This window comes from Monodon monoceros, unplaced genomic scaffold, assembly GCF_005190385.1.
Source record: "Monodon monoceros isolate NGI ecotype Baffin Bay Population unplaced genomic scaffold, NGI_Narwhal_1 Super_Scaffold_7, whole genome shotgun sequence".
Lineage (NCBI taxonomy): Eukaryota > Metazoa > Chordata > Mammalia > Artiodactyla > Monodontidae > Monodon > Monodon monoceros.
In genome coordinates, this window is record NW_021703784.1 from 106,890,955 (window position 1) to 106,912,824 (window position 21,870).

The 21,870-nt window shown below is 66.0% G+C and overlaps 1 protein-coding gene across 1 annotated transcript in view; it reads left to right on the forward strand.

The window, feature by feature from the left end:
- Positions 1–886: 886 nt before the first annotated feature.
- Positions 887–21,870, forward strand: part of MUC6 (mucin 6, oligomeric mucus/gel-forming) — a 25,361-nt gene continuing 4,377 nt past the window's right edge. Inside the window, exons 1-38 of the mRNA XM_029209436.1 lie at positions 887–934; positions 2,820–2,873; positions 3,030–3,383; positions 3,875–3,943; positions 5,449–5,690; positions 5,978–6,112; positions 6,668–6,760; positions 6,829–6,980; positions 7,454–7,564; positions 7,771–7,878; positions 11,039–11,101; positions 11,466–11,706; positions 11,776–11,902; positions 12,197–12,287; positions 12,368–12,477; positions 12,651–12,858; positions 13,045–13,167; positions 13,585–13,705; positions 13,813–13,951; positions 14,038–14,142; positions 14,267–14,339; positions 14,427–14,564; positions 14,825–14,986; positions 15,065–15,159; positions 15,253–15,385; positions 15,459–15,708; positions 15,787–15,839; positions 15,931–16,040; positions 16,505–16,656; positions 16,804–16,945; positions 17,032–17,142; positions 17,494–17,679; positions 17,756–17,995; positions 18,256–18,412; positions 18,597–18,740; positions 18,973–19,035; positions 20,169–20,247; positions 20,343–20,570. Of these exons, the coding sequence (XP_029065269.1) occupies positions 887–934; positions 2,820–2,873; positions 3,030–3,383; positions 3,875–3,943; positions 5,449–5,690; positions 5,978–6,112; positions 6,668–6,760; positions 6,829–6,980; positions 7,454–7,564; positions 7,771–7,878; positions 11,039–11,101; positions 11,466–11,706; positions 11,776–11,902; positions 12,197–12,287; positions 12,368–12,477; positions 12,651–12,858; positions 13,045–13,167; positions 13,585–13,705; positions 13,813–13,951; positions 14,038–14,142; positions 14,267–14,339; positions 14,427–14,564; positions 14,825–14,986; positions 15,065–15,159; positions 15,253–15,385; positions 15,459–15,708; positions 15,787–15,839; positions 15,931–16,040; positions 16,505–16,656; positions 16,804–16,945; positions 17,032–17,142; positions 17,494–17,679; positions 17,756–17,995; positions 18,256–18,412; positions 18,597–18,740; positions 18,973–19,035; positions 20,169–20,247; positions 20,343–20,570 (5,210 nt within the window). The remainder of the gene's footprint in view (positions 935–2,819; positions 2,874–3,029; positions 3,384–3,874; positions 3,944–5,448; positions 5,691–5,977; positions 6,113–6,667; positions 6,761–6,828; positions 6,981–7,453; positions 7,565–7,770; positions 7,879–11,038; positions 11,102–11,465; positions 11,707–11,775; positions 11,903–12,196; positions 12,288–12,367; positions 12,478–12,650; positions 12,859–13,044; positions 13,168–13,584; positions 13,706–13,812; positions 13,952–14,037; positions 14,143–14,266; positions 14,340–14,426; positions 14,565–14,824; positions 14,987–15,064; positions 15,160–15,252; positions 15,386–15,458; positions 15,709–15,786; positions 15,840–15,930; positions 16,041–16,504; positions 16,657–16,803; positions 16,946–17,031; positions 17,143–17,493; positions 17,680–17,755; positions 17,996–18,255; positions 18,413–18,596; positions 18,741–18,972; positions 19,036–20,168; positions 20,248–20,342; positions 20,571–21,870) is intronic.

Here is a 21,870-nt window from a genome sequence, read left to right on the forward strand (position 1 = left end):
AAAGTGCACACAGAGCACAGGAGGAGGGAGAAGGGGGCACAGCACTGCGGGTTCTCATCCCACATGCTGTGTCTCTAAAGGTGGGATCTGACAAGTCAAGGCAAAAGCACTATAACCCTGAAGGCGACAAAAATAACAAGACAAAGGATTCCAGCAAATAAGGCAGCAAAGGAGGTAAAAACCAAATTGTGAAAAACTACTCAGTGGATCCGAAACAAGGCAGAAGAGATGGAAGAAATAGAAAACAAACAGCAAGATGGTGGGTTTTAACTGAACTGTGTCAATAATTGTATTCGGCGTAGCCTCTGAAACCCCAGTAAGAAGGTATGGGTTGTCAGGCTGCATAAAAAAAGCAAGGCTCCTCTATTAGTTGCTCACTAGTCGTTCAAAGTAAAAGGATAGGAAAAAGACATGCAAACAGATGGGAGGGAAACGGAGGGACAACTGTTAACATCAGACAAGGCAGATTTCAGAGCAAAGAGTATCACCAGGGATAATGGAGGTCACTTCATGATAAAATCCGATTTCTTAGACGCAACACTGGAAAAGCACAATCCGTAGAAGAAAACTTGGTAAATTGGGTTTGTCAAGATTAACAATGTCTGCTCTTTGAAAGATACTATTCAGGATAAAAAGACAAGCCACAGACTAGGAGAAAAATATTTGCAAACCCTCTATCTGGTAAAGGACTTCTATCCAGAATAGATAAAGAACCCTCAAAGCTGCATAACAAGTAAATAATCCAATTTTTCTAATGTGGAAAGATTTGAAGGACACGTGACCAAAGAAGACATATGGATGGTGAGTAAGCACGTGCATGCGAGACGCCACTACCTGTAAGAATGGCTAAAGTTTGAAAGACTGAGGGTGTCAAGTGCTGACGAGAATGCGGAGGAACCAGAAATCTCATCCGTGGCTGGCAGAGATGCAGACGGTGGGGATGCAGGTGGTGGGGTCACCCTGGAAAACAGTTTGGCTTAAAAACTCCAACAGATGCCAAACGTGCAATCCAGCCATGCCACCCCCAGGTATTTACCCGAGAGAAACAGGAGCATATGCCCAAGTGAGACCAGACACACCTGTTCCAGCAGCTCTATTTGTAACGGCCCCAAACTGCAAACATCCCAGTGGCCACCAGTGTGGGACAGAGAAGCAGGCCGGCTCACACAAACCACTAAGTACCGCTCAGTGATAAAATGGAGCCAACGATTGGATCAAACTACGACATGGATGAATCTCAACATAATTTCTCTCAAAAAGCTGAGTGAAAGAAGCCAGACCAAAAAGGTACATATTGTATGATTCTATTTACAAGAAACTCTAGAAAACGCAAACAAGTCTGCAGGGACAGAGAGCAGGGCCGTAGCTGCTGCGGGTTTCGGACGGGTCGCTCCCAAAGGGGCACTGGACGCTTCTGGGGGTGGAGGAGGTGACTGCTGTCCTGGTGGTGGTGATGCTTTCGCGGGTGTGTGCTTGGGTCGAAGCTGATCAAACGGAACTCTTCAAGGACAGGCAGACCCATTTTATTGCGTTTGGCAAATATCACGCTTTTTTTTTTTTTTGCGGTACGCGGGCCTCTCACTGTTGTGGCCTCTCCCGTTGCGGAACGCAGGCTCCGGACGCACAGGCTCAGCGGCCATGGCTCATGGGCCTTTTTTTTTTTTTTTTTAAACAAACTGAAGGTTTGAGGCAACCCTGCGCCAAGCAAGCCTCTTGGCGCCATTTTTCCAACAGCATTTGCCCACTTTGTTTCTCCATGTCACATCCTGGTAATTCTCGCAGGATTTCAATCTTTTTCATGATTATATGTATTGCGGTGACCTGTGATTAATGATCTTTGCCAAGGGATCCGATGATGGTTAGCATTTTTTATCAATAAAACACTTTTTCATTAAGGTATGTGTAATGTGTGTGTGTTAGAAATCATGCTGTTGCACACTTAATAAACTACAGTAGACCATCCCTAAACGCTAAGATCACAGGGTCACAGGGACCCAGCATCAAGCCTGGAGCAGACGGGGCAGCAGCTGGGGGGTGTCGTGCCTCTGCAGCTGGCCTGGGACTGGGGCCCCAGCAGCCCCTGAGCCCTCCTGCACCTGCCTCCCATCTGAAACTCTGTGGAGTGAGGCCACGGAGGCCACGGCTTGTATACAGCAGGTGCTAGTGCCCCGAGCCAGGCTCCCAGGTGAACCGGCCCCCCCGGTCCCAGGGCCGGGCCATGGGGCTGCCTTCCCTGCGGCCCAGGCTTGGCCCTCCAGTCCCGCGAGCTCTGGAGCCCCTGGCAACTGCCTCCGTGCCCACAGCCCAGCGGCCACTCGCTGTCTGAGGCCTGCAGGTACCTGCATGACACCTCCCCCAGGTGACCAGAGTGACACCATGGCCGCTGGACAGCAAGTCTGGGCCCCAGGGCTCCCCTGGGCCAGTGCCTGGCATGAGTGGCCCCGGACGTCCACCTGGTCCCGTATGGCACGTGCTGAATCCCCGTGACCAGCCAGGCAGACTGGCCATTGTAAGCCTGGGAGCCTGGCCCTGGGACCCTCCCCACCCGGCCCTGCCCGCCCTCCCTGCTTCCTGCCGGGTACCTGGATCGCTGCCCCACCACTTTGTGCAGGACCCCCACCCTGCCGCTCATCTGCAGTTTACCCACTTCTCCCAGCTCACGCTAGGCCCAGGACACCCTCTGGCCTGGCCCCGGCCCCCTCACCAGTGTCCCCACAACTAAGCAGGTACTTCCGGCCTCGGCAGGGCCTCTCCCCACCCCAGCTCCAACCCCGGGCTTTGAGGGCCTGGCTGTCCCTCCTCTAGCCCACCTCCTCCAGGAAGCCTTCCCGGGCTGCTCAGGGCCCTCCAACCTGACAGCCCCCCACAACCTGGTACCACCTGTTTGGGGCTACGTGTTTGTGTTTCCCCAAAATTCATACGTTGAAGCCCTAACCCCAGGGTGATGGAATCGGGCCTTTGGGAGGCGATGAGGTCGTGAGCATGGGGCCCCATGATGGCATCAATGCCCTCCCCCCTCTTCCCACCAGGCACAGGAGGAGCCCTCACCAAAGCCCAGCCCCGGGGGGACCCTGACCTCGGACCTCAGTGTCCAAGGGCTGCGAGAAGAAGCGTGTGTGGGCGAGCCACCCGGTCCGGGGCTCTGTCAGCAGCCCAACCTGGACACCCTGCTGAGAACAGCCCCCACGTGCTCCCCGCCGCCCTCCCACCCCCCATCGAGGGGCGGATCGTGTGCACCACCCGCACCACCACCTGGCCACCAGCTCCCGGGTCACACCCACGGCGGCCGGCAGCCCCTCACGGCCACCAGCGGAGAGCAAACACTCAGTACCCGCCACGTCCGCACCTGGAGCCACAAGCAGCCCGATAACCCCTGGCCTGGGGTGAGGCTCCCGGCCCGCTGCTCCTGACCAGCCTTATCTGTTTGCTTTCCACCCAGCATCCGCTGGCACTCAGCTCAGCACAGCACCGGGCGGGGGGCCGGGGGCGCGCGCTGAGCCGGCCCGCAGCTGAGGGGCAGAGGGGGCGCAGGGCTCTGGTCAGAAGCTGAAGACATCAGAGTCGCCTCCAGCACCTTTGGAGGTGGAGACTTCGGGACCCTCAGCTCAGGGCTGGAGGCGGGGGTGGGGGGGGAGCCAGGCCCAGTAGAAACGTGACTCGGAGCCCCTGAGGGGCAGCCCCAGGTCCCGAGTGGGGTGGGAGTGGGAGTGGGTGCCGGTCGGGAGGGGCCACTCCACCACCGTGGGGTCAGAGGTGCCCAGACTCAGGGTGGGGGGAGGATCGTTCAGAGCACCGGGGCCAGGGGGCACCCCAGGTGCTGCCCAAAGAGCTGGGCCGAGCACTGCCTCCTGGGAGCACGTCTCCCCGACCCCAGCTACGCTCCCCCCTGGTGGGAGGAGCAGGTGGCCAGGCCCCCATCCCGCCGGAGCTGCCTGGGCAGCAGGTGAGCATCCAGCCCCAGGCCTGCTTTCCCAGCCCACCGTGGCTCAACCTGTCCCTCAGCCCCCTTGTTGTCCCCCCATCAGGCCCCAGCACAGGGCCAGGCACCTAAAATATACACAAAGGACCAGAGGCCCTGGCCAGGAGAGGGGTGGAGCTGAGCCTGTCCATGAGCACGGTTCCACCAAGCCTGTGGCAGTGACTCCCCCACCCCGGACCCCCTAACCTGTCCCAGGTCCAGTCCTATGCCTCAGCCCCCTCCTGCAGCCACAGCCATGAAGTTCTGTCCATCTGACAGCTACACGATGGGGCTGTGGGCAGCAGTCAGCACTGGGGCTGCCCTGCAGGGGTGGGGGGCAGCACACACCCCAAATCCGGGCCCAGGAATTTTGGGGGAGAGCTGGGGCCCAGGGGTAGGCGCTGGGGCTGGCAGGGAAGCCCTAGGCCCCCAGAGAAACGGCCCACCCCAGCCCCTTGCAGCACCCTCCCTGGCTGCCCAGGCCCCTCGCCTGTGTCCCTGGCTCAGTGGCTTCACTTCTGCCCGGCAGCGTTGATCCCAGCAGCTCAGGATGGGGGTCTAGAAGGGCCAGCAAGAAGCAGGAGTTGGCCAAGGAGTGGACAGGAGGCCAGGGAGCTGCAGGTAAGGTGGCTGGGATGTGGCAGGGAGAGCCTGGGTCTCCCTCTCAGCCCTCACGTGGCCGGTCCCAGCTGGCTTCAGGGTGGGGGTCTCGAGGAAGGGGCTGCAGGAAGCTGGAAGCGGTGTGTAGGGCCCTCTTCCTGGACACTAGGCTCTGGGGCTGGGGGTAGGCTCAGAGCAGGCTTCGGCCAGGGCTCAGGCCCCCTCGGGCTCCCTGCCTCACGGCACCGGCCACACAGGCGGAGGGAGCGAGGGCAGACAATCACCCGTGTGTCCGGGGTTCCGCTCCCTGAGGCCGGCCAGCGGGACCGCTCCTGTCGCCCAGCCTGCAAGGGGACAATGGCGAACAACGGCCACACACATGCTTATCTCCCTGCCACCGTTTGCTCAGCGCATTCCAGCACCCCCAGGTCAGCAGACAACAATGCCATGCTCAGTGGTTTCCCGCCAAACCACTGTGTAGAAAGGGAAAAGGGGCCTCAGCCCCGCCTTGCTGGGAGGGAACAGGACCCGGGTGCCAGCAATGCTGAAAGGTCAGAGCTGTCCGCTAATTTCAGGACCTGGGCCGCCTGCGGTGACAGATCCTGGACCGCACGGCACAACTTTCCCAGGAAACTCAAACCAAGTCACACGCACACATACATGGGCCTCTGATCCAGGCGCCGGGGGCAGCCGATTGCAATCCAGTGACATCCCACACCAGCCAGGGCCACCCCTGCAACCCTCAGGCTGCTGGGAGGTGAGCCTGGGCCCCAACGAGGGAGCCCCTTGCCTGCCACAAGCCCCACCCCACCCAGGACACAGGAGTGTCCAGAGACCACAGTCTGTCCCACCTGTCCCCTGATGTGTCCCGAGGCGTGGGCCCCCTGCAGGTGCTGGGACACACGGAGAACAGTTGGACGGGCCCATGGGGGGAGGACCTGCTGGGAGACACCACAGCACCCAACGTGCAGGGCGCAGTCTGGAGAAGGGGACAGGGGAGGCTGTCAGAGGGGAGGGGAGGAGCCAGGGGACATCTGGGGGCCGTGTGCGGGACACCAAGGGCAGCCGACGCCAAGGCCCTGCGGTCGGGCGCCTGCCGGGCAGGGGCTAAAGCAGCTGGGGACCCGGAAGGGTCAGGGCAGAGGGATGGAACGGGGGCCGTGAGAGAGAAAGGCTTGGGGCTTGATCCCACAGCCGGTCCCGGTGGCAGGGGACCTCTGGGGGACAGCCCCACCCGGCCCATTCTGGAGCCTCGAACTGCCCACCGTGGGCTGCACCCAGGCCCTGGGGATGGCTGTGTCTGGTGGGAGACGGCCCGGGTGGCCTGTCGGAGCGCTTGCCTCCCTGCTTGTCCCAAGGCCCGAGGGGCCGTCTCCCTGCAGCCCTACAGTGTGCTCACCCTCCCGGGGCTCTGGTCAGGGCTGAGGGCCCCACCCACCAGCCTTCCCTGGCCCTCCGTCTGGAGCTGCACGAGTCCCGCTGTGAGCAGGAGCTCCCCGAGGGCAGGGGGAGCCCCCACGGAGGCCCCTCGGCAACGCCCAGGCAGACGGCCACGTGAGCCCACTCATGCCCAGACCACAGGCCCCTTTCAGCACCATCCCTCCTGCAGGGACCCCGGCTGGGAGGGTCCGGGGTAGGGGCACCCAGGGGGGCCTCCCTGGGACGCCCTCTGCCCAGCCCTGCATTCCTAGGCCTGGGGTTCTGCGAACGGGGTACCAAGAGCATCGTGGAGAAATGACAGAGAACAGGGTGCCCAGAACATCCCACCTGCCTGCCCGCCCCCCAGGGCTGAGGCACCCGCAGGCCAGCAGCTCGCCGAAAGCGGTTTCCTGTTAAAACAACTTTCTATTAAAACTAACATTTATTTAAGGTAAACACACAGCATCTTCTGTACCTCTGAGCCGGGAGCTGGTGGCCCCGCGGAGCTGGGCGGTCTGTGAGGTATGGGGAGGCCCCAGACACAGTCTCTGTGGCAGGAGCCCAGGTCCATGTGGGGCAGAACCGCCTCAAGAAGGCAGAAGCTCCCTGTGCCAGGCCCCCGGGGCTCCTACTCAGGGCCAGGATGCCCTGGAGAGGTCAGACCCGCCCTGTTCCCTGACTGCGAGACAGTCCCGTGGAAAATTCGAAACACCTGTGCCCCGACCCGCGCCTCACCCTGACCCTGACCCTGACCCTCGCCCTGACCCCTCGCATTGCGGGCGTGTGAGCTGCCCGTGGACAAGTGCCCACCGGCCTCACCGGCCTCCCGCTCCCCAGGGTGCCTCCCCCAGGAGCCATGTTCGTCTGTCCTTCTCCCAGGGGGGTGTGGGCACAGCCCCTGCTTCTCTGCCTGAGCGGGCCGGGCACCCTGAGGCTGCACAGGAGATGCCCCCCCAAGGCTGCCCCATTCCTGCCGTGCCTGAAGCAAGCAGCTCAGAGCCATGTGGGTTCAGACAACCGTTAATTAGGGGCCCCGGGGCCCAGCAGGACCACTCTGCCCCTCCCACGACCCAAAGTCCCAGGCGGCCAGCTGAGAAGGGGGTCTCCAGCAACGAGCTGGCCAGCCAAGGCCCTGCACCCCAGGGATGTGGTGTCAGCCCCACAAGCTCCTCGGGCCTCCAGGGAGGCCTCCATCTGAGCCACAGGGCCAGTGGCCCATGCGTGAGCGCCCCCCAGCCGGGACCCCACCCCGAGGGGCAGAGTCTGGACTGGCTTGCCCTCCTCTGGAGAGTCCCTGCCACTGGGCAGTCTTTCCTCCCAAGGTGGGGGCGGGGGCCAGTGTGCGGGCACCTTGTAGGGGTCCTGGGTCCAGGTGAGGATGAAGCGCCCCCCAGAAGCTCTCTGTGTAGCACCCTAGAGGGGGTGCCCAGGCATCTCCCCCCACACGTCCTGGACAAGCCCCCTCTCAGTCCCCAGATGCCCACGCTGACTCGCTGGACCGACCCCCAGGGAGACCCCTGGCAATTGAGGTTTCACCGGAGATGTGTGCAGGGCCCCGGAGGGTGTGTGCCAGCCCCCTGCTCAGAGGTGAGTGACAACGGGGCCGCTGCCCGCTGAAGAATTTTCCAAAGGCCAGGTCCTGATAAAGCAGCGCCCCAGATCCTGTTTGGCCACCACTGGACTGGCTGGCCATGGCAATTACCGGACGGGAGCGTGGGGCACAAGCAGGCGGGGCGGGGCAGGGCCCCTGGCCCCTATATAAGGCACCGGGGGAGGCCACTCGGGCCGCACAGGTGCAGCAGCCTGCCCAGTGCCCCGCGGTGGCCGCTGTCCTCTCCGCGCCATGCTCGGGCCCCAGCTGCTGCTGCTCCTCTCCTGCGGGGGTGCCCTGCTCAGCGCCGGTGAGTGGGGGGCTGCAGGCCGTGCACCAGGGTCGGCCAGACACCCTCAGAGGGCTCCTGCACGTGGGAAGTCCTCCCAGGCCTTCTCGCCTCTGCGGCTTGGCCGTGGGGACACTGATGAATGGGAATGGGAGGCGAAGCCAGGCCCAGGAGGCTTCTCCTCGCTCTGCAGCTGCCCCACACTTGCCGAGGCCCAGGTCTCCGCCGGCGGCCTCGGAGCCTGGCCCAGCCCGTGGGAATCAGAGGGGACGGGCAGTCTCCTCCACAGTAGTGGGTGCGGCAGACGTGGGCGTGCGAGGCAGGGACAGTGCTGGGGCCTCAGCGCTCAGAGCCTGGCCCTGTCGCTCTCCCCGCTGGGCCCTGGGTCCCGAGATGCCTCTGGGGGTCCCCAAGGGGCAGCCAGAGGGCGTGAAGGGGTCCTTGTGGGCCTTGAAGTCCAAAAACTCAGGGAGACACCCCGGCTCCACTGGGTCCTGGCTGCGAACAGACACACCACGAAGTGGGCTCTGGGCCTCAGTTTCTAGGTCTGTACGAGTGCGGGCGATGCCTCCCTTTTGTGTGGCTGCCGTGAGGACTGAAGACCTGGGAGGCTGGAAGGGGCCGCCCCACCCGAGTGCCCCCAGCCTCACCCATCGGGCTGTTGGGACGGGGGTCCCCTTCCTCCTCCCCCAGGTCCCTTCGGCCAACCAACCCAGGCACAGGAGATGCCGCAGGCCTAGGAGGCTCTCACCCCAGCCCCGCCCCACAGGAGGGGCCAGCCCCAAGGGGTGTCCAATGGTCCAGGGGAAGCCCCTTCCTGCTGACTGCAGGCACCCGCCCCAGAGCTCCGGTCACCAAGCCAGCGGGACTCCTCCTGCCTGCCTCCTAGGTCCTTGCCCCACTGCCCGCTCCTTGGCGGCCCCAGAGCCCCACCAGCCTCAGCTAGCAGCCAGGGAGAAGCGCCAGGCCTGCCGTCTGGCCATGGCCCAGGCGCTGGGGGCAGACTGGGGGCTCCGAGTAGAGCAGGCCTCCCCTGGGCCCGTTCCACCCCTTGCCTCCCACGAAGCCCCTTCCCCACCCCCCAGACCCCAGCTTTCCCACCAGGGGTGGTTCTGAGCACTCAGGACCCCTGCCCATCCAAGGCCGCCTCCCTGGGCCCATCCCTCGCCCTGGGGACCCCCAGACCTGGACCCAGAACCAGGGCGAGGAGGGAGGTGTTCGGGAGCCAGTGGGGCGGGGTGTAGGCCAGCAGGTGTAGTGAGGGGCATGGCTTTGGGGAGCCATGGGGGTCCAGGCTGTGAACGCTGCACGGGGCCGGGGCGGGGCCTCTCCACGTTTCAGCAAACACTCTTTGAGCACCGATTCCGTGCTGGCATGGGGAGGCGGGGAGCGAGAGACAGGCCCTGCCCTCCTGGACCAGAGGCCTCAAAGCACAAGTTCAGAGACATCAGGATCTTGGGGGCTGGGGATTAAGGGACAGAGGCCCCTGAGCCGGGCCAGGGTTGACCCAGAATGGGCAGGGCAGGCAGGGCTGCCAAACGTGCAGAAGGAACAAACAGCGTGTGCCCCAGCCACCACAGGGCGCATCCAGGGGCTGAGAAAGGCCAGGGGCGGCGGACCGGCCCACCCTGCAGGCCCCGCAGGTCCCAGCCAGGGAGCTGAGCGCAGTGGGAAGCTCAGACAGTCCTAGGCGAGGAGCAGTGACGCCGCTGGGGGGCTGTCGTTCAGCCAGTGGGGCCGCAGGGCCGGGCGGGGACCAGGCAGAGCCGAGGGCCGGAGCGCAGCGAGCTCGGGAGGCTGGTGCTGGGTGACAAGGCGAAGCACGGGAGGAGCCGCTGCGAGTGGGCACCTGGGAGTGGCCCTCGGGGAACAGTGGGCGCAACTCTAGGCATCGGGGGGCCAGTGGTGAGGCGAGGAGGGGCCCCAGGCGTGGACGGGCGTGGTGGGCACTGCAGAGGAAGGCGGCCAGGTGTCACCTCCCGCCCGGCCTGGGGACCCTGTGCCTGCTCCCTGGCGTCACGCAGAGAAACAACACCAGCAGCGACCAGCACCGTGACTCGGGAGGTCAGTGTCACCCAGGAAGGCACAGACCCCGGGGAAAAGGGGGCGAGGCGGGGAGCAGCAGGGACGGGACCCCGGGGGCCGCATTCAGCGATGACTCTGCCACCCGCCGGCGCTGGGCCTCATCTCCCACGGGGCCCACGGGGCCGCAGGGAGGACTGCAGCAGGGCAGGGAGAGGGGAGGTGAGGCTGGGCCCGTGCCTCCTGCCCCGACAGTCGCCGCAAGCAGGGTCACCGGGCATTTCTCCGGCAACGGCCAGAGCGCCGGGAAGCTGACAGGGAGGAAGGAAGCAAAGAAACAGCCCCTTTTAGGGCCCAGAAGAGGGAGGAGTCCTCCGCGGGCCTCAGCCTCACTCAGCCTCTGAGCTGGTGGCAGAGCTCGCACAGACCCCAGAGGGAGTGGACCCGAGGGGGGCTGGGCTGGGAACTCGGCGGGTGTAGCCGGACAGCGGCACGCCGCCGGCCAAGTCACCCACAGACGCCCAGGCACCCCTGCCCAGCTCTCCCTGGCCCTCCCGCCGCTTGCAGACCACCGAACCCCTCTGGGCTCAGGGCTCCTCACCCCCACCTGCAGCTACTACCCCCCATGAGGACCACACGGGAGCCCACTGGGAGCCAGCGCAGCCAGGAGCCCCTTTATCACACTCCACCTGCGTGCGCGGCGCCCGGGCTTCTCTGGGGAGCCAGCCAGTGCCTGGAGCCCGGCGGGCAGACCTGCAGGTGCCACGGGACAGACGACGCCACGGACAGCCGGGGCCCTGCTCGCCCAGCCCTGAGCCCCACTCTCGGGACCCCATCTCCCCAGGGACCTCCCGGCTCCCAGCGCCTGCGGCCGCCCCCCACTCACTACCCTTCCACGCGTGCGTGTGCCTGGGGGCGGGGCCTCATCCCCACCGTGTCCCCAGCCCCAGCAGGTGACAGCCCAGAGAGGTCCCTCTGAGGCAACCAAAGGAAAGGACGGCGGGGACGGCGGAGCTTGTGCAGCCCAGGAGCAGCCCTGCTGGCACTCCCCGCACTCCCTGCCGTGCCCCGGGCCTGGCTCACCCGAAACACGCTGCCGGCCACAGCCCTCGAGCAGAGCTGGGCAGCCCCACACTGACCGCGGGCTCTGTCCACGCAGGTCTGGACGACAGCTCCTTGGTGCCCCCAGGCCTCCGGAGGCTGAAGGACTCCCCGCAGACAGGTGAGGGTCACGGCAGCCCCCTGTCCCCGTGTCCACGGGCCATGGCCCTGCTACAGGGTAGCCGTGTCTGGTGTTTCCACAAAGGCCCCCAGCTATGGAAGAGCCTCAGACCACCCTCCCCTGGGGGAGACAAGCCCCTACTGCCCCCTGCTGGATGGGGGCTAAGCTGCAGCTTCACGTGCCACAGACCCCAACCACAACAGAGGCCTGCGCTCCCGTAGGCAGGGGATGGGTGTGGGGCACGGGACCCTTCTCCCGCCCACCCCAGGAGGGCCTGGAAATTGGGAGGCCTCTTGTCTGCCAGTGTGGGCTCCCCGGGGCCCCAGACCTGCCCCACCCGTGACCCCGCCCGCTCCCTCCACAGCTCCAGACAGGGGCTGGTGCTCCACATGGGGGCCCGGTCACTTCACCACCTTCGACGGCCACACATATGACTTCTCGGGGACCTGCAACTACATCTTTGCGGCCATGTGCAAGGATGCCTCGTCCACCTTCGGCGTGCAGCTACGGCGAGGGCCGAGCGGGAACATCTCCCGGGTCATCGTGGAGCTGGGGGCCTCTGTGGTCACTGTGCAGAAGGCGGTCATCTCCGTCAAGGACGTGGGGTAGGCTGCAGAGTCGGGCCGGGCGGCTGGGGCCCCGAGGGGCGGCCGCTGACTGCTGTCACCCTGCAGGGTCGTCAGCCTGCCCTACACCAGCAACGGGCTCCAGATCACACCCTTCGGCCAGAGCGTGCGGCTGGTGGCCAAGCAGCTGGAGTTGGAGCTGGTGGTCATGTGGGGTCCAGGCGCCCACCTCATGGTGAGGACGCGGCAGGCGACTGGGCGGCAGAGCTGCCCTCCTGGGGATTGGGGCCCTGAGCCCGGCCAGGAGCCTGGTCTTTTTGTTGGCTCAGTTCCCTCCAGCGAGCACGAATGGAGGTCCCCTGGGAGGAGCCGGGTGGACAGACCCTGGGGTGGCATGGCGCCAGGACCCTCCCCGTGAGGGGTGCTCTGGGCCCCTGGAGCAGGCGTGAGCAGCTTCCGAGGGGTCCTGGGGCCCTGGGAGTCCTGTGCGCCTCCCTGCCCACCCGACGGCGGTGCCCGACCCCTCCAGGTCCTGGTGGAGAAGAAGCACATGGGCAAGATGTGTGGGCTGTGTGGGAACTTCGACGGCGAGAAGGCCAATGAGTTTCTGAGCGAGGACGGTAGGTGGGGGGAAGTGGTGGGGAGACCCCTCTGTGGCCCAGCAACCATGGTGCTGACCCTGCCCCACCCCTCACCCCAGGGCAACTCCTGGAACCCCCTAAGTACGCCGCCCTCCAGAAGCTGGATGACCCCAACGAGATCTGTGCCTATGAGGCCATCCCCAGCCCCCGGGTCCCGCAGGCAGAGAACGTACGTGAGGCGGTTGGGGTCCCCGGGGCCAAGGGGGCCCTTCAGCCAGGGTGGGGTCGGCTCACGGGATCTGGCAGGGTCCTGAGGCCAACGACACCCCCAGACTGCCAAGTCACATGCGTGGTGTGGGATGTGGCCTTGACCCCTATGACCCTGAGTGTCCCTGTGCCCAGGCCCAGACCTGCATCCAGTTGCTGACCCTGGTGTCCCGCGAGTGCAACGTGCCCAAGGAGCCCTTCCTGCTGAGCTGCCAGGCGGACATGGCCACGTGTGCCCAGCCCGGCCGGCACCACTGCAGCTGTGCCACGCTATCCGAGTACTCGCGCCAGTGCAGCATGGCCGGCCAGCCCGTCAACAGCTGGCGGGGCCCTGGCCTCTGTTGTGAGTCCTGGGGAGGGTCGGGGGGAGGGCCAGGGCCCCAGACACGATGCCCCCAATCTCCCCTTGTTTGAGAGACAGAGAAGACCCAGGTGGAGAAGGGGCTGGCCTGAGTCCTCGGCCAGGGTCGGGTGGGTGGCCAGGCCCTGGGCGCCTGATCGCTCTCACGAGGGCCACACGGGCCTGCAGCTGTGGGCCAGTGCCCAGCCAACCAGGTGTACCGGGAGTGCGGCGAGACCTGTCTGCAGACCTGCTCCAACCCGCGGCACAGCTGCTCCAGCTTCTGCACCTTCGGCTGCTTCTGCCCGGAAGGTGAGGACAGCTGCTCTCCCAGGACCCTTGGAAAGGAGCCTGGAGACAGGGCATCCGCTCTGCCCACACCCATGCTCGGAACCCCCAGACACTCTGCGGGTACTTGGCCCAGGGAGGGCTCTGCCTTCACGGTGCTCACAGACGCCCCGGGCCACGGCCGCATGTGCCAGTCAGCAGGGAGTAAGGTGGTGGGCAGAGGCGGGGTTTGCGCTGGACAGGGCCCGCTGCCCAATGAGGAGCGGCACCTAGCACGAGAGGGCGGGAGGCAGCGAGGCAGGCGGGGCTGAAGGCGGAGGCTCTCCTGGGGCACCCCCAGCCCCCTCCCCCCGGGCGGGACAGGGTGGGGGAGGAGCTGCCCAGCAGGAGGGCGGGAGGGGTCTCCGCGCCCCGCAGCCCCAGGAAGCCCCTCTCCCGCAGGTATGGTTCTGGACGACATCTCCAAAAACCACAGCTGCGTGCCTGTCCCCCAGTGCCCCTGCATGCTCAGCGGGGTAGTCTTCGCCCCTGGGGAGGTCACGACAGCCGCCTGCCAGACGTGGTGAGCGCAGGGCAGCAGGAGAGGCGTGCAGGCAGGCTGGGGGCAGGGAGGGGGATGCGGCGGCCTCAGCCCTGGGGGCCGTCTGGGTCACGCCTCCTCGCCCACAGCCGGTGCTCTGGGGGCCACTGGGAGTGCATGGAGCAGCCCTGCCCCAGGCGCTGTGCCCTGGAGGGCGGCTCCTTCGTCACCACATTCGACGCCAGGCCCTACCGCTTCCACGGCACCTGCACCTACATCCTCCTCCAGGTAGGACGCAGCCTCCGCCTGGGGGCCGCCACGGCGGGTCGCCGTGACAGCCCGGGCCCCCTGTGCTGAGCCGCCCCTCCTCCCAGAGCCCCCAGCTCCCCGACGGGGGCTCGCTCATGGCCGTGTACGACAAGTCTGGGTACTCGCACTCGGAGACATCGCTGGTCGCTGTCATCTACGTGTCCAGCCAGGTGAGGCCACCCCGCCTGCCACCTGTGCCCACCCGGGGCCCCAAGCAGATGCGTCCCAGCTCCCCCTCCACCCTGCCTGGCCCCAACTCCCAGCCCCCCGTAACTCAGCCACACCTCCCCGCAGGACAAAATTGTGATTTCTCAGGACGAGGTGATCACCAACAACGGGGACACCAAGTGGCTGCCGTATGAGACTCGTACGTCCTCAGCTCCCCCACCAGCACCCGGGGCCTCACGAGCCCGCTCCCAAAGCAGGCCGCCTGCTGAGGCCCCTATCCCCTCAGGCAACATCACGGTCTTCAGGCAGACATCCACCCACTTGCAAATGGTCACCACCTTCGGGCTGGAGCTCGTGATCCAGCTGTGGCCGTTGTTCCAGGTGTACATCACTGTCGGGCCCCAGTTCAGAGGCCAGACCAGAGGTGAGTCCCTCCCCCGGCTGCCCCGTCCCCGCCCAGCTCGGCCACTCCAGAAGAGGAGGGGCCCAGCAGAGCCCTGCACTGACCCAGGGTGTCGGGCACTCACGGCCCAGGCCAGCTCCACCTGGCCGGCTGGTCCTCCCAGGGGTGTAGCCAGCCATGGCCTCTCGCCCGGGGTGTGGTTAGGGGAGAAGACGGGCTCTGGGGAGGGCGGGGCAGGACAGGGGCATGGGCCAGTCCACCCTCACGTCCGGCCGGCCCAGGGCTCTGCGGCAACTTCAACGGGGACACGACGGACGACTTCACGACCAGCATGGGCATCACCGAGGGCACCGCCTCGCTCTTTGTGGACTCCTGGCGGGCAGGGAACTGCCCAGCCGCGCGCGAGCGTGAGACCGACCCCTGCTCCATGAGCCAGCTCAACAGTGAGTGCCATCCAGGAGGGCTGCGGGGTGGGCGGGAGGCCCCGGCGGACGGCTGACCCACGCCGGCCTGCCCCCCAGAGGTGTGCGCGGAGACCCACTGCGCGGTGCTGGTGAAGAAGGGCACGGTGTTCGAGAAGTGCCATGCCGCCGTGGACCCCAAGCCCTTCTACAAGGTGGGCGGCCCCGTGGGCAGCGGGGGCGGGGGGTGGCGCAGGGGGCACCCTCGGGGTCCTGGGTGGGCACCCACGGCCCCTGTCTGCCCACAGAGGTGCGTGTACCAGGCCTGCAACTACGAGGAGACCTTCCCGCACATCTGCGCCGCCCTGGGCGACTACGCCCTCGCGTGCACCTCACGGGGCGTCCTGCTCCAGGGCTGGAGGAGCAGCGTGGACAACTGCAGTGCGTATGGGCCGGCGGGGCTGGTGCCACCCACCACACCCCCGCACCGGGCCTGACTCCGGGTCCCCCGCAGGCACCCCTTGCACAGGCAACCAGACGTTCAGCTACAACAGCCAGGCCTGTGACCGCACGTGCCTGTCTCTGTCCGACCGCGAGGTCGAGTGCCACCCCAGCGCTGTGCCCGTGGACGGCTGCAACTGCCCCGAGGGCACCTACCTGAACCACAAGGCTGAGTGTGTGCGTGAGGCCCAGTGTCCCTGCCTCCTGGACAGCTCCAAGTTCATCCTGGCCGACCAGTCCACCATGGTCAATGGCATCATCTGGTGAGCGAGGGGTCCAGGGGGTGGCCGCCCGGCCTGCAGCCCAGCCCAGGCGGCGCTCACCGGGCCTCTCTCCTGCAGCTACTGCGTCAACGGGCGGCTGAGCTGCCCAGCACAGCCTCAGATGCTCTTGGGTACGTAGCTGTAGCCGAGGCTGGCGGAGCTGGACTGTGGGTGCCTCGGCCCCTCTGGGCCCGCCTCACCCCATGCCCCTTGTCTCTGCAGCAACCTGCTCGGCCCCCAAGACGTTCCAGTCCTGCAGCCAGTCCTCAGAGGACAAGTTCGGGGCAGCCTGCGCTCCCACCTGCCAGATGCTAGCCACCGGCACCCCCTGTGTAAGACCAGGTGGAGCGAGGGCAAGAGTGCTCCGCGGAGGGCAGGCTCCACTGCCCGGGGTGCCGGGGACACCCTGGGTTAGACGTTCCCACGGCGGACACCCCGACATCTTCTCCTTGGCCCACAAGAAGAGTCCCACAGACCCCTCACGAAAGGCGGGCCATGCTCCATCCCCACCGTCCCATGATGCGCGTGACCGGTGGCGTGGCCGCCGGGTGTGCTCCTTTGTGGGCTCCCTGAGGACCGTGGGCCCTGCCAGCTTGGGGTGAGGGTACACCAGCCCAGCCATGCCGCAGCGGTGATGCCCCTCAGAGAGGGGCAGCTGTGCTAAGGGAAGGCCCAGAGCAGGATGGACGCAGGGAGCAGGTCTGGGGAGAACGCTGGAGAGTCTCAGAAGGTCCCAGGGCTGCGGCGGCAGCAAGCAGGGCCACCCTCCAGGGGCCACTGACCCTCCTCCCTGCAGGTGCCCACCAAGTGTGAGCCTGGCTGTGTCTGTGCCAAGGGGCTCTACGAGAACGCCGGCGGACAGTGTGTGCCCCCTGAGGAGTGCCCGTGCGAGTTTGCAGGCGTCTCCTATCCCCAGGGCGCCGAGCTCCACACGGACTGCAAGAGCTGGTGAGCCACAGCCCTACCCACAGACCTGGTGGCCCAACTGTCCTTAAGCCCTTGGGGCGGGCAGGGGCCCCTACCAACCCATGAGGTCAGGGTCCTACGGGGGTGCCTGTGCCCCGGTCACCCCAGAATGCCCTGCTCCTCCCACAGCAACTGCTCCAGGGGGACGTGGACGTGCCGGCAGAGTGCCCGCTGCCCATCCACCTGCACCCTCTACGGGGAGGGCCACGTGGTCACCTTCGATGGGCAGCGCTTTGTGTTCGATGGCAACTGCGAGTATATCCTGGCCACAGTGAGTGCTGGCCTGAGCCACAGGGGGGCCATGGGGGGCCCAGGGGTCCACAGGGCCGGCTCCTCCTCAGCGCCATCTCCCCACAGGACAGCTGCGGTGCCAGCGACTCGCAGCCCACCTTCAAGATCCTTACAGAGAATGTCGTGTGTGGGAGGTCGGGCGTCACCTGCTCACGGGCCATCAAGATCTTCCTGGGGGTGAGCAGGCGGGTGGCCTTCCCAACCTCCCCCCAGGGCCCCAGGGCCTGGCCTCTCGGGGCCCTCACGGCCCTGTGCCCTGGCCTCCACGCCCACATCACAGGCAGCAGTGTCCCCGGAACTGGACCACCGTACAGCAGGTAGGGGTTCTCCCACAAGCCTGACCCTCAGTCCTTGACACAGTTTCCAGCATGTTCTGGAACCTTCTGCCGACAGAAGGCTCTAGAGGGCAGACCCCCCAGGCCAGGGCTGGCCCTGCCATGGAGAGCTCAGGCCGGGAGGCAGAGCCCAGTGGCATTTAGTGGCCACCCAGGACGTGGGCAGGCATCCTGTGACAGCCGCACCCCACAGGGCCTGTCCATCATGCTGGCGGATAGGAACTACACAGTCAGCGGGGAGGACCCCGGCGTGCACTTCCGGGTCAAGGCCAGCTCCATGCACCTGGTGCTGGACGCCACCGTCAGCAGCACGTACAACCTGACCCTCATCTGGAACAAGCACATGACCGTCTTCATCAAGATCACCCGTGCCTCCCAGGTACCGCCGCCCCTGCCCCACAGCCCCAGGGAGTGGTGAGGCCCTGCCTGCGGCCGCCTGACACCAGCCCCCGCAGGGCGCCCTCTGCGGTTTGTGCGGCAACTACAACGGGAACATGAAGGACGACTTCCAGACACGCAGCAAGTACCTGGCGTCCAGCGAGCTGGAGTTCGTGAACTCCTGGAAGGAGAGCCCGCTGTGCGGGGACACCACCTTCACGCAGGACCCCTGCAGCCTCAACACCTTCCGTCGCTCCTGGGCTGAGCGCAAGTGCAGCATCATCAACAGCCAGACGTTCGCCGCCTGCCACGGCCAGGTGCCCCCCCCGTGCCCGTCCTACCCTGGCCGGCGCCCCGGGCTCAGCGGCCAAGCCGTCAGGGCCAGGTGCCCCCCCCGTGCCCGGTCCTACCCTGGCCGGCGCCCCGGGCTCAGTGGCCAAGCCGTCAGGGCCAGGTGCCCCCCCCAGTGCCCTGTGCTACCCTGGCCGGCGCCCCGGGCTCAGCGGCCAAGCCGTCAGGGGAGGGCTAGCCGGGAGGAGCCTGGCCCCGCCCTGATGCTGAGGGCCGGCCCCCGCAGGTGTACCGCCTGCCTTACTATGAGGCCTGCGTGCGCGACACGTGTGGGTGTGACACCGGCGGGGACTGCGAGTGCCTGTGTGACGCTGTGGCCACCTACGCCAAGGCCTGCGTGGACAAGGGCGTGTGCGTGGACTGGCGGTCCCCAGACTTCTGCCGTGAGTCTCACTCCTGCCCAAAGGCCTCTGCAGGGCCACAGGCGGAATGTCCGGCTGCAGCGCTTCCCCCGGGCAGGGGGCGGGGGGCAGGCAGCACCCCCAGGGAGGCAGAGGCACCCTGAGCCCACTGGCAGGTGCGGGCTCCCGGGCCAGCTCTGCCGCCTGACGGTGCCCTTCCCCACAGCCATCTACTGCGGCTTCTACAACACCCACACGCAGGTGGGCGGCGGCAAGTACCAGTACGCCCAGGAGGCCGACTGTACATGGCACTACCAGCCGTGCCTCTGCCCCGCGTCGCCGCGGAGCTTCCCGGGGACCAACATCGAAGGTACTGGGCGCAGAGAAGGAGATGGGAGGAGGGGAAGGCCTGGAGGGATTGGGACTGCTGGCGGGTGGGATGTGGGGGTGTGTCTGACAGTGGGGACCCAGGCAGGCACCTGCGCCTGGGGATCGGGGGAGAGGCCAGGAGAGCCGGGGCTGGGGGGGCGACCAGGCCTGGGGAAGAGGGGCTTCTGGCTCTGGACACTGAGGTCTGGCTGTTGTCTGCACACCCCCCTCAGGCTGCTACAACTGCTCCCAGAACGAGTACTTCGATCACGACAAGGGGATGTGCTTGCCATGCAGTAAGCTCAGTCCACTGCCCAAGAGCCCCCCACGCCCCCGCCCAGAGCTCGCAGCTCCTGCCCAAACCTCTGGCCAGCCTCCCAGCACCCCCACTCCCCAGGGGCACAGCCAGAGACCAGGGCAGCCAGAGACACAGGGAAAGGGATTGGCCCTCGCCTCCCTTCCCCTCCCCAAACATCCACTCACCCAGCCTGCGGCCACAGGGCACACCCAGGCCCCGCCAGCCTGCTGGGGTGTGTGGGTGCAGAGCAGGGACCTCCTGGGGTTCAGCAGCAGGCAGCCCAGTGGGCACTGGACACTACCTGCAGCTACCCTTGGGCAGCACCCCGGCTGGCCCCTCCACTCCCTGCCAGGCCATCGGTGCAGAGGTGGGAGGAGGGGAGAGAAGACGGGGAGCAGGGGTCCCAGCACTTCTGCGGTAGCTCCATCCCCCGTGTCCTCTGCCTCACACCCTGGGGACACAGCTGAAGGCTCTGAAGGGCCCAGGCAGGCGGAGACGGGGTGGGGAGGCAGCACCCCCAACCGCCCCTCCTCTTGCTGCGTCATCACCCACCGTGCCACTGCCCACGGCAGGTGACTGCACACATGCAAGGTGCCGAGGTGAAGCAGGCTCTCTCCCGGGGCTCCTTCCCGGCTCCACCAGCCAGGCTGCAGCCAGCCCAGCCTGTGTCTGTCCGCCCAGCGGCCGCAGCCAGGCTTGCGGGTGTGGGGCGGGGCAGGGTGTAGCTGCGCTGGCCCTGGGCTGCTCGGCACGGTGGGGGCGGCAGGTGCTGACCAGGAAGTCAGACAGGAGGGGCTCGGTAGGCCCCACTGGGCCCTGCGGCCTGGCCACCAAGCATAGCGGGGCCAAAGGACACACGCCCTGCCGGGAGCCCCCACTGCCATGAGGGCCGCTGCCCAGCCCGCGTGGCTTGGGGGCCCAGCAGGGAAGTGAAGGGCTCCTCCCAAAGGGTGTGCCAGAGCAGCTCCCTACCCCACAACAACAGCATGTGTGCCACACTCAGGCTTCCACAGCACGGAAACCAGGCCCACCACAGCCACGGCCAGCGCCACAGTGACCCCCAGCACCACTGGGCTGAGCTCCACCAGACCCTCGCCAAGCTCCCCGGCCACACCTGAGGCCCCGATCCAGACACCCAGCCTTCCGGCCACGCCAACGGCCACAGCCACAGCCCCCACCACCCAGACACAACCAACAGTCCCCTCAGGAGGTAGGGCCCCCGGGCCAGGGCCCCAGGGTGGGTGGGGAAGCACCCGTGGCAGTGCAGATGGGGCTGAAGGGGATGTCGGGCGCTGTTCCCTGCAGATTCACCTCGAACCACCTCCACCGCCACCACACGGGCCACATCGGTGCCGGCCACCACGGCCACTCGAAGGCCAACAGCCACGGCACCCACCGTGACCCAAGCCACAACACAGCCCACAGGGTCCTCCCACGACGCAGCCACACGGTCCACAGCTCGGTCCACAGCGCGAACCACAGCAGCCCCGCCAACCCCGGCAACATCAGGGACCTCCACAGTGTCACCCGCAAGTAAGCATGCCACCACTGCCTGTCCCCACAGAGGGGCCTCAGCGGGGCAGCCCCAGTGCCCAGCCCAAGCTGTGAGGGGCCGCGTGGAAGACAGCAGCCTTGGGCCACCCCCACGACCACACAGGACCAGCTCAGGCCCGAGGGAGGCAGCAGCCTGCCTGACTCAGCACGCTCCTCTTTGCACATCTCCCCCGCCACGGTACCCAAGTGCCCATCCACCACGGCCACCCCCACCAAGGGAATCCACAGGCCCCAGAGGATGCCAGGGCTCCAAAAGTCCCCTGACCCAAGTGCAGGCCCCAACTCTGGGGCAGGGCCCCAAACCTCCGATTACCCTGACAGCAGGCGAGAAGAGAAGCCCTTTCCCAAGGCCAGCGGCAGGGGAGCCATGCAGGGATAGCCGAGCCCACCTGAACAACGGCCGCCCTGAGAGTAGCGTTGAGGGGACAGAGCCATGCAGGGCTGCCGGGGAGGGACCCCAAAGCCCACTACAAGCAGCTAAGAGGCAACAAGGGTCCACAGAGAATGCCGGGGTGGGGCTTGGGAAAGGAACGAGATAGTCATTCAGAAAACTCCTGGGCACACCACCAGGGACACACAGAAGCCACATGTAAGGAGGACGATGTGGAAGGTGTGGGTGATGAATGAGTCACACCCAAAGGCAGGGTAACGAGGAGGAGTGAACTGACCACCACTGTTTTCTACAGCATTCTCAACACACCGCTGGACCCCTGAAAGCTCTGTCAGCCAGGAGACACAGCAGACGGACCTCCCACGGCCCCCGGAGAGCACCACAGGCCACAGCACAATGCACACCAGTCCACGGTCAAGAGCCACCCCTGCTAGGGCCGAGGCAGGCACCAGTCACACCACACACTCTGCATCCAACCCCCTAACACACACCGCCACGGCCACACCCCCCATGCCACACACCCCTTCCACCACTCACTCCACCCCCACCCTTTCTGTCCCCACTACCACCCACACAACAGCTCCGCCCACGGGAACACCCTTCTGGACTGCCACCACCTACCCCACCCCATCACACCCACAGACGCTTCCCACCAACATGTCAACATCTGTCACCTCCTTGGTGGCTCCAACCTCTCACCGAGTCACCACGTCAACAGAGTCCCACGCTACCTCCTCCAGCCCGAAGCCAACTGGCACCCCACCCACATCGACACATGTCCCTGTCACAGAAACAGAGCCTACACCCACAGCCCCGCCACTGACCAAGACCACAACAGGGACCACCACACCCACAGCCCCGCCACTGACCAAGACCACAACAGGGACC